We start from the raw sequence: 15,481 nt of genomic DNA on the forward strand, positions 1-15,481 counted from the left end.
GTGTAGAAAGTCTCCCTGGGCCTTATCTAGTTCCAAGATCTCTACCGCCTCTGTGGAAACTCAAGCAGTTTTCCAAAGTGAACAGACAACAAACAATTTTTAGAAAAAGTAATGAAGACACTTACATCTCTATCCACGGTCGTTGCAAAGCTAATGGCTTCCTTCTGACTGCAATTCACAGCTTTCTGTAGAGTGTAGATAACTTGCTCATAGGTATGAACTTCGTCATTAAACAGCATGCAGTAATAATTGTCCTCTTTCTCCCTGTTACAGAAACAAAGAATACTTGGCTTCCATTACACAGTCATCGCTCTCTGCCAGAAAGGCACCAGGCACACCGAATAGTTATTTATAGGTGACCCTTCATATGAGGAATACCGGCCTATGGGCTCATTATACATTAACAGGGAATTTCTTCAGAAAAAAAAAACAGATTTCTCCAGTAGGATCCACAGGATAACATTGGGATATGATGACTCGATAGCGGATTTGCACCGATTGGTCAAAGCTTTCGTCCTCCCAGCATGCAACGGGCCCGTCTATATATCCCCGCCTCCTGCCTCAGGCAAATCAGTTTTTTGTTTGATGCGGCAGGAGCCGGACCATGGTCAAGAAGGCAGCGGACATTATAGCAGCCATAAGCTTTTTTATTTTATTTTTATAGTCTTAGTATTTTATTGAGCAATCTTTCTAAAAAGAGTCACTCCAACAACTCCCCGCCGGGTCGCGACAACGCTTACCAACGAGTACAGTGCTGTTTCGGCGGGCATCTGTGTCAGATGTACTAGCAAGTCTAGCAGACGTTACCAGGCTGTGGCCAGAGCACAAAGAGGAGGTAAGGCATCGGTTCTGTTTCGAAGGGGAACACGAACACAGCCGCACTGCTTTGGGAAGAGACTACCAACGAGTACAGTGCTGTTTCGGCGGGCATCTGTGTCAGATGTACTAGCAAGTCTAGCAGACGTTACCAGGCTGTGGCCAGAGCACGAAGAGGAGGTAAGGCATCGGTTCTGTTTCGAAGGGGAACACGAACACAGCCGCACTGCTTTGGGAAGAGACTACCAAACAGTTGCTGACGCAGCTGCCACCTAGGGTGCACCAGCGCTAGGTCCTAGGGAACATAGGCTCCAGGGGTAGTATGAGGCCGCGATCCATAGGGTTGATGTCAGCAGTGGGGAGTCAAGACGCTCCCTTGGTCGTCCCTCCCCCCGGTTCATGACCAGTTTTTTATGAGTCTCCCGCCATGAACTGATTTCCCGCTTCCGTCTGAGACGCTGTGTATCTAAGAGACCCAGTTGCAGCATAGGCGGCTGCGTGACTGGTGCGTCAGTGTTCACTTGGGCATCTGTGTTCACTGTAGGTTCACAGGGCGAGTGTGTACACTAATAGCGCCTGGATCCACTCAGCGTTCGCTAACTTATTGATCGATCCTGGAAGCAGGGTGAAGTCTCCCTGTATCACACTCTACTGAGCCGGGTAATACAGCACTAAGGGGCAGATTTATTAAGCTCGGTGAAGTGATAAAGTGGAAGGTGATAAAGGACCAGCCAATCAGCTCCTAACTTCCATGTTACAGGCTGGGTTTGAAAAATGACAGTTAGGAGCTGACTGACTGGTCCTTTATCACCTTCCACTTTATCACTTCACCGTGCTCAATAAATCTGCCCCTAAGTCTCTATCTACCTTTGAGTACGAATTGTTGGATAAGTGCCTAATGCATGAGTCTGATAACTATTGTCGTTTTCTTTCGCTGTGCGACTGAATACGGTTAAACTCCTATATAAGGTAACGCAGTTATATGCTCCTCCTACATACTGGAAATGTATTAACTATGTGCTCATATTACTTATTATACTAATGTATACCTATGACTGATTGCTAGTGTGATTGCTGACTTTACTATAATTCTGTCAGTTTTTCTGTGTATTCTGATCCTCAGTGCAGGTGCAAAGCAGGGTAGGGTCGGATTGTGTGTTACTTTCACAAATTTGAAAGTGATTACAGTCACAAATTGTGTAGTAACACTGTACAGGTGTGTGATTTATTATGTCTAAGAGCGGTAAGGGTGAGGAAAATACACTTTCCACAGCAGCACCAACACTCATTTCATGTTTGTCTTGCGAAGCTGGGTTAACCTCTCAGGATCTGGTTCAAAAGGAATATGTGCAAATTGTTTTAGCTGTCACTGTAGCCTCTTAAAATAATCCGAGGCAAGCACAGGTTCTAGTTGAACCTCATTGGGCTACCTTTTGCACAGACATTATCCAGTTTAGCTGGCGGATAATGCCAGCTCCTATACCAGGGATAGGTTACCCTATTAACCCTTACATGCAACATTCCTCCTGGGGTTATCATATCCACCATGGGAATTGGCAGCCTCTCAACAAAAGCAGGCTGAAAGGCCGATGGTAAGTAAATCATAGACATGATACAACATCTCCACAGTCTACACATTTCAGATGAGGACTCCTCGAAGGATGACGACTCATCGCATTTCGGGTCTGCATACAGAGACGATGAGGAAGGCCTCAGTGGACATACCTGAGCTAATTAGTTCTATGAAAGCCATTCTATCCTTAGAAGAGGCTGTAGAGCCTTGGTTAAAATCTAAGGCACCTGTGTTTAAATGTCCCAAAACAGTTAGGACTGAGTTTCCTGGGTCAGATCAGCCCGTCTTCAGTGGGAAATTATGCAAGAGGCTTGGGTTACGCCCAGTAAGAAGTTAGAATTCCAAGGAAATGGAATTCCAATTATCCTCTTCTGGCTGGGGACTGTTTAAAAAAGGGAGGTGGCTCACAAAGTAGACACGCATGTCATTAGATTGGTGTGAAGATCTACATTACTTCTGCCTTCAACAATATCAATTAATGATGTCACAGATAGGACAGTCGATGGTTTCTTAAAAAACATTTTTTCTTTGTCTTGGGCAACCATAAGACCAGCCATGGGATGGCGTAAGCAATGGCAAACTGTGCTGATGCATTGGAGGAGGACCTTTCAATGGCATCTAGAGAGCAAAATCCCATATTGCACATATCAAACAGGCGGCGACGTTTATGGAAGCGGCCTTGGATATGGGTACAATTGCCTCTCTGGCATCAGCTTCACCAGGAGCAGCTCGCAGAGCGAGATGGCTAAGTACATGGAAAGTTGACTTAGAATCCAGGAAGGTTGTGGAGTCTTAGCCTTTTTTACTGGAGATATTCTTTTTGGGTAAAGAATTAAACAGTAATTTGGAGTCAGAAGCAGACTTTAAGAAAGTGAAGTTTACTTCCATACACAAATTCAAGTCTAGATTTCCAGCTTTTCGGCTTTATCGGAATCAAGGAAAAGCAAAAGGAAAGGGTGATGGCAAACAGTCCCAATCTAACAACTCTGGTAAGACTAAAAGGTATTGGGCTACCAGACGACTGGCTTCTAAATCAGAAGATAAGCTATCAGCCTGATGGTGCGGGCCTCCACTTGGGAGAACCCAGGGTAGGAGGCAGATTTCTTCAGTTTCCACAGATCTGGCAGGAGTCTACTACAGATGCCGGAGTGCCAGAAGCAGTATCTCGCGGTTATGCATTTGATTTCAAGAAACACCCTCATCAAAGGTTTTGTACCAACCCGTCTTCAGTGGAAACAAAGATCAGGGCCTTGCAAGAGGCAGTTTAGAAGTTGCTTCAGTCAGGAGTGATAATTCCAGTTCCTCCTGCACAATGAGGACAAGGTTTTTATTCCAACCTGTTTTTAGTCTAGAAGCCAAATGGGTCGTTCTGGCCCATACTTAATTTCAAAGCGCTGAACAAGTACATTTGGGTGCTTCGGTTTTCATAAGGAAACTTTACATTCCATTATTTTGGCCAGGGAGCCGGAGGAGTTATGGTATACCTTGATATCCAGGATGCTTACCTACATGTTTCTATAGCACTGTCTCATCAGCGCTCTCTCAGGTTTGTTATCCTCCAGCATTATTTTCAGTTTCAGACCCAACCATTTGAACTGACCACTGCTCACAGTGTATTCACCAAAATGATGGTGGTGATGGCTTCTTATCTCCATTAGCAGGGGATAAGGACGACGACTTATTAATCCTGGCACAGTCTCAGGAATGGCTTCAGTGTCATCTGCAACAGACAATAGCCTGTTTACAGAGATACAGTCGGCTCATAAATTGGGCAAAGTCGTCTCTGGTTCCGTCACAAGGGATTACTCACTTGGGGGCTGTGTTGGAATGGGAATTCGGAGAGTAATTTTACCTCTGAACAAAATATCCAAAATTCATTTAAGGATTCAGGAGTTGCTACACAGTCAAACTATATCCATTTATGCAGCAATGTGTGTGATGGGTTTGATGGTGTAGACATTCGACATGACAGAGTATACTCCGTTTCACTCGATACATCTGCAACGTCTGATCTTTTCCAAGTGGAATGGTTTTCATCAAACAATAAAAGCGCAGATTATGGTCTTTCCACTGGAAGTTAGGAGGTCAATAGCCTGGTGGCTACAGACATCCTATCTGGACAAAGGGAGACTCTTTCGGATATTAGATTTGGAAACTCTGACAATGAATGCCAGTCTTCAGGGCTGGGGAGCAGGGGTGGTAGACCAAGGAAGAAAGTTGCCTGCCAATAAATATATGGGAACTTTGGGCCATATATATATTATTTATTTATTTATTTATATATATATATATATATATATATATATATATATATATATATATATAAAAAGAGTCACAGGTTGTTGGCACTCTCCAAATTCAACACTTGCTGGGGTGTCACTCAATGTTCATGAGACTAGGGGTATGCACCCTATTGGTCCCTTGAATGCATATAATCATGGAAAGAGTGCACTCACCAGACGATTCATGTAGTTAAGCAGGGTTTTAATGTAGCACAGACATCATAGTCACACCGACGTTTCGGTCCTTACTGGGCCATTTTCAAGGTTCCTTGAAAATGGCCCAGTAAGGACCGAAACGTCGGTGTGACTATGATGTCTGTGCTACATTAAAACCCTGCTTAACTACATGAATCGTCTGGTGAGTGCACTCTTTCCATGATTATATATATATATATATATATATATATATATATATAATTTATTCAGGCAAAGAACATCCTTCAGGGGAAACCAGTCCGAATTCGCTCGGACATTGCAATGGCAGTAGCGTACCTCAACCATCAGGGAGGAATTTGCAGCCAAAGCACAATGAAGAAGGTAAGTCACACGTTAAGGTGGCCAGAACTTCATTATCCAGCCTTGTCCGCAGTATTCATTCCGGGAGTCCTAAATTGGAAAGCGGATTTTCTAAGTAGACACGCCATTCATATACGAATAAGCTTTACACTCTAAAGTCTTACAAACTCTGGTAGACAATGGGGACCATCTCATGGCGTCCTGTCAGAACAACAAAGCTCTGCATACGAGTCAAGAACAAAGGATCACAGAGTGAACTTTATGGATGCCCTGTCAGTGAGATGGGACTTTCATCTGGCTCATGTGTTTCCACCAATCTCCCTGTGAACCAGGGTGATGCGAAAGGTAAGACAAGGTAAGGGTGCCGTGATACTAACAGCTCCAGCTTTGTCCAGAAGGCAGTGTTACACAGATCTGCAGAGGATGTCAATGGATGCTCCATTCCAACTCCCTCAACATTCAGATGTACTGGCTCGGAGTCCTTGCTATTACAAGCACTTGGATCAACTGTCTATGACGGTGCGGCTCTTGAGACTTTAATCTTGAAAGCAAGAGGCTCTCACAAAAAGTAATTTAAAAAAATGCTCAGAGTAAGGAAGGCACCATGTCAGTGACTGCTCTGCCGAAGTCTCTAGATAAGATTTGTAAACTAACAGCCTGCAAATAAAATACACAGAAAATAGATCTACGATAAGGTTCTGAAAGGTATATAGAACAACCAGTGGTTTGTTACTGAGATTCCTGGATGCGGATATGTACAAGCACATGGCCACCTACCACGATCTATCTAACATTACATAATTCCTTCTCTTTTCTAGAGGTATAAAAAGCTCACCCGCACTAAAATATATCATACTCACACGTGCTCCAGTCCTGGAGGCAGCTCGTTCTCTTTTTCCCATGTTAGTATATCCGCTGTGTATTGAAACATGATGGCAAAGATATTGTAAGCCCGTGCCACCATATCCTCTGACAAGTGAACAAGAGGGTCCTGGAAACAGAGAAAAAGAGTATTGAAAAATGACATACAGGTGATGAGACTAATGAAAGAAGTGCACACGGACATTCACTAATTTACTTTCTCCTGCGACCACTGAGCAGATAGAAAATAGGATTTTGGTACTTACCAGGTAAATCCTTTTCTTTGAATCCATAGGGGGCACTGGAGTACTCTTGGGATATGGACGGGCGGAGCCGAACAAAGGCACTGAATATTCAAATTTAGGACTCTCCCCCCCCTCCATATCCCCAAGTACCTCAGTGTACTTTGCCAGTGTTTTTTACTGAGCGAACAGGATATAGAGAGGTTGACAATGGAGAATCCCTATAACATAACGGACAACCACAAAGTTGATCCGTAACCTTATTGTCAACTAAACAGTTGACACCTTAACCGATAGAACTTTATAATTTGAGCCAATTGGTGAAAATGTGTTACCCTAAGCTCCTTCGAGCTTAATACCATCCAAGTTAAATTTGTTCACTAAGCTCCCTTGAGCTTACAACAACCCAGGTAAAACTGCTCTGGGTGGGCGTCCAGTGCCCCCTATGGATTCAAAGAAAAGGATTTACCTGGTAAGTACCAAAATCCTATTTTCTTTATCATCCACTAGGGGTCACTGGAGTACTCTTGGGACGTACCAAAGCTTCCCTCGTGGGCGGGAGAGCTGTTTGATACTTGTAACAGTAGGCAGCCAAAGCTAAATGCTGATGGCGCCACCATTCATAACGTGTAAACGTGCACAAACGTGGTGCACTAAAGGCTATGTAGCCGCGTCGTAAACGCTCCACGACCCGCTGGGTGTGACATTCCCACAGAACCTGTGGGATGCTATTACTGACGTAGGCGATTGTAACTTAGCCTTAAGTAAGCCTGACTTGTAGTCATTATTATCCAACTGGATAAAATCTGCTGAGAAACTGGCTAACCCCAGTTTGCAGTATCATATAGAACAAACAACGTATTCATATCACGTACTACATATATAAACGCGTAACGCGTGTACCACATTCAGAATTTTAGAATGTGCTGTCCCCACAGGAACCACTATTGGTATATTGATGTGAAGAATACGAAAGCGGATTTTGTCGGAAGATCTGCTTTGTAATGAGAAAACTCAAATACGGTGGCTTGGAATACAAGGCACCCAAATATGAAAACAAAATCCTTGCCGAAGCACCCTTGGCGAAGCCAAGGCTAGAAGAAAAATGTTTTCCAAAGTGAGAACTTAATACCCATTTGTTGTACGGGTTCAAAAATATGAAACTTAATTCCCATTTGTTGAAAGGATTCCAAAATATGAAAACTAAGAAATCTGAACCCAACCTCAAATCGCCTGGCGCTGTAGGTGGGATAAATAGAGTCTGAACTTTGGTGACACCTTGTAGAAAGATGTTTACAGACGTAAATAGAGGCAAACGCTTTGAAAATAAGTTTACCACACAGATACCTGCACTCTTAGTGCAGATGAACGCAGTTTTCCATCCCATCCCGTTTAACAGAATACGGGTACTTGAAGTATGATGTTGGAAACTTCCGAGGTTTACAACCTATGTAAGCACACGAAATTTTTTTAATTATGAGCTGCCTTAAGCGGCTTACTATTTCGTAACATGGTTGGTATAACCGATACTGTAATTCTCTATTTTTTAAGAGAGAGGTCTGAACTCTCACCCCGTCAACCGCAGCTGCGGTACATAGATAATAGGTACATAGGTAACTATGGGTAAAAGAACGTTCCGTGATGTAACAGGTTGGCCGTATTATGAGCGGGGCAAGATCGTGTGCAAGTATTACTTGAAAATTCGAGAAGCAAACTTCTCCGAAACCCATGAGATACCACCAGTATGACTGTGACGAACTGTCTTCTGATCCGTTTTGGCAACGAAGAGAGAAGCGGAAAATGGTGGAGCCAGATACACGATGCTGAATGACCCCATGAATGTGATGTACATATACTGAGCTTTTGTAATTGTGGCGAGATGCCATTATGTATACTTGGGGTAACCGCCTTCTGTGGACTCACATATGAAACACCTCTGGATTTAATGTCCAGTTTTCAAGATCCAAACCCTGACGGGTGAGATCTTTTGTCTAACAAATGTCCACTCACGGATTGATGTCTTGACATTTTCACATAATGGCGTTCTGAGCCATTGAAGATTTGAGTTACCTGCCGCATTGCCATGCGGCTTCTTGGTTTTCACTGGTTGTTGTGTATGCAACTGCCGTTGCTTTGTTTGACTGCTTAAGGGCAGCGTGAGCTAGGCATGAAAAAACAAAATTACATGAAACTCACGGTTGTTCCTGGCTACAGAAATCTTTAGTAAAAAGCGAAAGATTTATTCGTTCTGAAGAGAACCCAGAGTCTATCCCTGGACAGACTGAAAACGAATTATTTATTGCATTGTAAAATGCACAGAGTTCTAGGACATTTATCTATTGCATTGTAAAATGCACAGAGTTCTAGGACATTTATTGACAGCAATCTGTCGTGTTTTAGAACCTTTGCGTTGATTTTAACTACAAATCCTGACTCTCTGTGACTGTCGTCCAGAGTATACGCACCCTTGTCCCTCTGTGAGAAACGCGATTGAAAACACATCTTTATTCTTAATAAGTGAATACACCAATGTACCGCTAATGTGCGTGTACCTTTGTTCTTGCTGGTGTAGTAGGTAAAAGTCTTTGATTTACCGTATTTATAATCTTACCTAGGAATTGACATCGTTTAGACCGACTTAGATGTGATTGTTTTCGAACTTAATCTGCTACCGCAGTATACCTTAGTAGCGCAAGATAGAGGAACTTTGTTGATACATAGTTCTTATGTGAGATGAGCGATTATTCCAACATCACTTTGGTAAATACCGGCAGCGATAAGCAACGGTATAAATGAAATGGTTAATGGTTGTGGCGATTTGCAAACGCTAGAACCTGTGATGAAGAAACCGGACTGGGTAAATACGCATTGTGAAGATCAAATGCAATTATACAATTTTGTGGCTGCAATAAGCAAAAACTAACTGCAGAAAATCCATTTTCATTTTCTAACTGTAGTAAATGACTTGCTGATTGATATTGCAACGGAGCTGTTTGATTTTGCTCAAACAGACGGGAATAAGTCATTTTGACTCTGTTGGCGTACTATTGACTGGTTTATAACCCAGCAAAGACTAAATGACAACCTGCCAAACCGTTCGCCAGAAGCAGTTTTGTACTCTAAGCTGTAAATAGCTGAGACATATATGAGTTGAAGTCATGAAACCTCGCAAATGTAACGTGAAAAGACGCACTTCCACAAATGTAAAAGAGGTCATCAAACCACTGGCTTGCTGACTGTAACGTCCTGTCGTTACAAGACGTGACTGATGTTTATAAAAGAATAAAACGCTGTTACAAGTATATTGTATGCGCTAATGTAGAATATCGTAAAGGGATAAAATGTCGTTACACATATATCCAATTTAGGAGCAAACAAGCTCTGGGCTTGTCGCGCTTAACTAGCGACAATTTGAAAATAACCGGCGTTAGCAAAAGCTTTACAGATATACTCTGCAGCTTCTTTTAACCGTGATCGGCATGGTTCCATAGATAGATTCTAGTGACCCAAATGTATCTGTGGTTTTTATAATGTTTGACAGAAACGCATATACCAATGGCGGATCGCGTCCTTTTGGAAACTATTATGTATGGTTGTCTAAAACCCCGCACTATCTGAGTGCTGGACTAATGTACCCTGCTCACTTGTAGTTATCGGTGTGAGATTTGACATAGAATCGTGCATTAAATTATAAGACTAGTGAAATAAACACTCTGGTACCCAAAGGAAAATTGTCACTTTGGAAAGATTGTCTTTTGTTAGCGCTGGCGGAGTTATTCTGAGACTCCGATTACCGCTGTTTTAATTTGAATTGCCAATGTTAACATTTTTAGTCTGCACTAGAGCCTTATTCGCTATGTAGACAGACATCATAATAGGCAACAGACAGACACTTGCACGATTATTATATGGCATATATATCTATATATATATGTTATTGCTGAACAGCATATTTATTAGGAAACCAAAGTCTTTATGTGAAAAGCAGTTCACATGGGCATGAAACCCGAACCAAATTCCTACTAACACCCCTGCGCCTTCTGGTGGCTTAAAGATGTAGGGCAGGAATGTTCCAGAATTATCTTGAACTAATAAAAAAAAAAAAAAATTCCCACTAACACCCCTGCGCCTCCTTGTGGAGTAGAGGTGTATGGTCTGGAATTATAACTGGAAAACCAGCAATGATTAAAATGGCCGTCATGCCATGCTTTCCCAGAAAATCATAGTACAGGGTACCTGCTGCAGTTTTAATATAGGCTTAATAGCCTATTATACAGTTATTATGCTTAATAGCCTATTATACATAGGATACAGTGTATTCAAATAATATGAGCACTGCCTGCAGTGTATTTATGCAACTGTAACCAAAAATAACAGAAAACATGGTTAAACGTGTAATAGGTTATGCCACTGATAACCTATTGCCAGCCAAAGCCTCATATATATATTATATATATATACAAAGTGTTTACACCTATAATCACAGTTCATACTGATATTATTGCCAGCAAAAGCTTCATTATATTTATATATATAAAACGTGCTGAAACATCACAGTACACAGTGTACATTGTTTAACGTGCTGCGCTGCTTGTGTATTTTGAACCCATGCAGCCTTTGCTGCTGCTATGGGTATTATTCCCCCCCCCCCCTGCATCCCTTACCTGCAGCGTACGGAGATCGGGAGCAGGGAGAGCAGGAGAGCCTGATCTAGCGCCGGGGAGCCGTCCGGCAGCTGCTTCCTACAGCAGTACACAGTCTCCCTGTGTCTGCGGTGTGTCTTTGGAAAAGTGGCCTGCGTCCTTTAGTGACGTGCGGCCACTGTCTCGGCGGCGTGTAGCGGTGCCGGGCCATGAAAGCAGTGAGAGCGGCCGGCGTCTGAGTGACGTGCGGCCGCTCTCTTAGTTGAGCTCCCGGAGAATGTCGGCGGCGTGTAACGGTGCCGCAGCAGAGCAGTGAGAGCGGCCGGCGTCTGAGTGACGTGCGGCCGCTCTACTTAGTTCAGCCCAGGAGAATGGCGGTAGCGTCTAGCGGTGCCGTGCCCTCAGAGCAGTGAGAGCGGCCGGCGTCTGAGTGACGTGCGGCCGCTCTCTTAGTACAGCGCACGGAGATTCTCGTACCGGGCCATCAGCGCAGTGAGAGCGGCCAACGTCTGAGTGACGTGCGGCCGCTCTGCGCATCGTTCAGCAAGACCTTCAGCGGCGTGTAGTTCTACAGTATAACACTCACGTGCTCAGCGGCTATGTCATTTCTACAGCATAACACACACACAGCAGGGCGGCAGCGTGAGCTGACCGCCCTGACACTCATACCTTGTGCCGCCTTCTCTTCTCTCTGCAAGCTCCGTTTCAGCCTCATCTTGGCTGTGACGGAGCTTCTGTAAGTGTAAGCTCCTTCCAGCTCTTTGTCTTATCCTGGCTGTAACGGATCTTCTTTCTGTAAGCTCCGTTCAGTTTAAAGGAGACAATGGCTGCCTGTGGCTGTGAGGGTGCTCTTTGTGAGGACCGACACGCCATGCGCTTGCCTATAGCGCCTGTGGCTGTGAGGGTGCTCTTTGTGAGGACCGACACGCCATCCGCTGCCTTGCAGCGACACCATCCCGGACCCATGTTTTTCCATAAACTGAGACGGGCAGTGTAAAAATTAAAAATAAAAATAAAAATCTGAAAAGTGGCCATTGCCACAAGCCGATGTTCATCTGTGAGCACCGAAAAAACACTGGCAAAGTACACTGAGGTACTTGGGGATATGGAGGGGGGGGAGAGTCCTAAATTTGAATATTCAGTGCCTTTGTTCGGCTCCGCCCGTCCATATCCCAAGAGTACTCCAGTGACCCCTAGTGGATGATAAAGAAACTCATGTTAAGGTTTCTATAGAAAGGTGATGGTCACCATGCTCTCCTTCCTGCTTTTCTTGCTATGTTATGTGGCTAAGACAGCTTCCGTGCATTACATTAGAATCTCCATCAATTATCTCTACATTGAATTGGCAAAAATCAGCACAGGTCCTACTCTCCATAAAAAAAAGCCATATAGCCCCAAGATGCTGAGTTACCGATGGTCTTGTCGCAATGTGATTTTCTAGCTAGAAAAGAGCATCATCCATAAGTGTTCGTTCATTCGTAAAAGGGGCACATGAGACTGACAGGGACGTCCATGCACACAGTGTCTTCTGAAATGCAGAGCCTTTATGTGACAGTTCCCAACTATACAAATGTTAATAAATTGCTAGTCTCATAAAGACCTTAATAGAACTGGTGTTTCAGATATATTCAGGGCAACAAAATGGTGTCACTTCACTACTGTACTGAGGGGACATGCAATGAATCATAACACGGGAGACTTATCAAACTTTCTGAAGAGGACAAGTGGAGACATTTCCCATAGCAACTAATTTGATCATTTACCTCTGTTTCATTTTCGGAGATGTTCAGCCCATGCTTCTGACAGTACGGACCTTCCTTCCAGGCTTCAGCATCTCCACAGTCACAAAAGCCCCCGCCTCCAGATGTGGTCATCTGGTAAATGAAAGAAAAATAATGTTTGCACTTTTTGCTAGTTACAAATAAACTTTAGTATTTGCCTTTTTTTGGTAGCATTTGGGCACCCATGGGAGCTACTGCACTAAGTGGCTTCCCATGGATGTATTGCCTGTCTAGAGGATTGTGGTGATCTCCTTGTAAGTTGGTACCATCATTGATCAGAACCAGAACGACCTCACTAGTGGATGACTTATAAATATATTTGCACATTAAAGCTAATATACAGACATCGTGAATGAACTCTTATCTGTCGTTACACAGTACACATTTTGAGGGGAACCTGTGAAGGCAATTTTGGCAAACCACATATAACACCATCTACAAAGCAAATTAACAAGCAGGGAACCTCTCACAAAGCCTGTATTTACCATCTTAACGATGAGGAATTAATGAAACTTGGTGGTTGTACTACTGATTTGTCCCCTAAATATAATGGTTCCCCAGCCAACATTTGGTAACTTTTATGTGACTGTCCTCTGGTTAGAGATTCTGGCTTAAAGTAATGCAGTTTTTTCTAGTAGGGTTTCACAACCCTAAAGGTAGTGATGGGAGACCATTCTGTCTACGAGGAGACAGCCCCAGTGATCCACTAACATCTGGAACATTCCCCTTCGTGAACTTCTTGATGACTGAGGTAGTCTGCCTCGGTTTCCGATCCCAGGGATGTTAACTGCCATCATAGCTGAGAGAAATCGTTCTGCCCAATGTAGAATATGGCTTTGTGTGTCACGCTGATTGATATGCAGGTAGCAGCTCGGCATAGTTGCAAGGCCGAGACTCCACGGGCAGCCGCCCAGGAAGACCCCACTGATCTTGTAGAGTGGGCCTTCAGAGGCTGTGGAACAGGTAAGGCTGCTGACACAAAGGCTTGTTGTATAGTCAACCTAAGCCAACAAGCAATGGACTGCTTAGAAGCAGGGCAACCCTTTTTCTGCACATCATAGCGCACAAACAAGGAATCCGTCTTACTTACTTGAGCCAATCTTTTGATATAAATCTTCTAGGCTTGCACAGCACAACGACTCCGGAGGAGCAGAAGTGCCAGAACTTGATGGGACAACAATTGGTTGATTCAAGTGGAACGCAGAGACAACCTTCGGCAGGAACTGCTGCTTAGTCCTGAGCTCTGCTCTGTCCTCGTAAAAGACCAAGCAGAAGCCAGGGCCAGTAACATCACCGTCTTCCACGTGAGGTACTTGTCTTCTACCGTCATCAGAGGTTCAAACCTGGGAGGACTGTAGAAAATCCAACACTACATTCAAATATCAGGGTGCCGTGGGCAGCACAAAAGGAGGTTGTATGTGAAGTACCCCTTGCAAAAAGATCTGAACTTCAGGCAACACTGCCAATTTCTTCTGGAAGAAAACAGAGCGAGCTGAAACCCAGACGTAAGCCCTTTTCCACACCAGCCTGCAGGAAACGTAAGAAACTTCCCATGTGGAACTCTGCAGGTGGATACGTGCGTTCCTCGCACCAAGAGACATATCGCCTCCAGATATGATGATAGTGTTTTGACGTCACAGGCTTCCTGGCCTGAACCATGGTAGCAATAACCTTTTTAGAAAGCCCCTTGTGAACTAGGATGTTCCGCTCAACCTCCATGCCATCAAACGAAGTCGCCGTAAGTCCGGGTAGACGAACGGTCCTTGTTGAAGAAAATGTCTTCTCATTGGCAGAGGCCAAGGGTCTTCGATGGACATGTCCAGAAGATCTGCGTACCACGCCCTCCGAGGCCAATCCAGAGCAATCAGAATTGACTGGACTCTGATTCCTGATTCGCTTTAGCACCCTTGGGAGCAGTGGAATCAGGGGAAACAGGTAAACCAGCCGGTAAGGCCAAGGTGACGTTAGTGCATTTATTGCCCTCATCCGAGGGTCCCTATTTCGTGAGCAATATCAGCAAAGCTTCTTGTTGAGTCGAGAAGCCATCATGTCTATTTGTGGGCATCCCCACAGGTCGATGATCTGCTGAAACACCTGTTGGTGTAGACCCCACTCTCCCGGGTGGAGATCGTGATGACTCAGGAAGTCCGCTTCCCAGTTGTCCACTCCCGGAATGAAGATTGAGGACATTGCTCTTGCATTTCTTTCTGCCCAGAGGAATATCTTTGACACTTCTCGCATGCAGGCTCTGCCTTTTGTTCCTTCCTTGTCGAGTTATGTAAGCCACCGCCATGGCGTTGTCCAACTGAACCTGGATCGCATGATCCCTTAGCAGAGGATAGGATTGAAGCAGAGCATTGTAGATCGCCCAAAGTTCCAGAATGTTGATCGGAAGGAAGGCTTCGTGGGCTGACCACCTGACCCTGGAACTGAGCCCCTTAGGTGACAGCTCCCCATCCTCTCAGACTCGCATCTGTCGTGAGGAGGATCCAATCCCGGATCCTGAAACTTTAACTTTCCAGTAGGATTGAGGACTGAAGCCACCACAGGAGGGAAATCACCACCACCACAGGTGGCAGCCGTATTATCCAGACCACTTGCTCAGGAGACCCAATTGAAAGGTTCTGGCATGGAACCTTCCATACTGGATCGCCTAGTATGAGGCTACCATTTTAACCCAACAATCTTATGAACAGATGGATGGATATTTGAGTAGGCCGTAGAACCATTCGGACCATCTCCTGGAGTGTTCTTGCTTTGTCCTCTG

General features: G+C 44.3%; 1 protein-coding gene and 1 non-coding gene across 5 annotated transcripts in view; both read right to left on the minus strand.

Moving 5' to 3' along the window:
• Window positions 1–15,481, minus strand: part of UBR2 (ubiquitin protein ligase E3 component n-recognin 2) — a 278,406-nt gene that overhangs the window by 196,509 nt on the left and 66,416 nt on the right. For all 4 annotated transcript variants that reach the window (XM_063918297.1, XM_063918298.1, XM_063918296.1 and 1 more), the window contains exons 4-6: window positions 12,697–12,807; window positions 6,048–6,178; window positions 126–264 (exon numbers count right to left, since the gene is read on the minus strand). In XM_063918297.1, the coding sequence (XP_063774367.1) occupies window positions 126–264; window positions 6,048–6,178; window positions 12,697–12,807 (381 nt within the window). The remainder of the gene's footprint in view (window positions 1–125; window positions 265–6,047; window positions 6,179–12,696; window positions 12,808–15,481) is intronic.
• LOC134913544 (U5 spliceosomal RNA) lies at window positions 8,443–8,558 on the minus strand. Its single transcript, XR_010177284.1, has one exon. It is a non-coding gene; the product is annotated as a U5 spliceosomal RNA (small nuclear RNA).

Source organism: Pseudophryne corroboree, chromosome 4 (assembly GCF_028390025.1).
Source record: "Pseudophryne corroboree isolate aPseCor3 chromosome 4, aPseCor3.hap2, whole genome shotgun sequence".
NCBI classification, from domain to species: Eukaryota; Metazoa; Chordata; class Amphibia; order Anura; family Myobatrachidae; genus Pseudophryne; species Pseudophryne corroboree.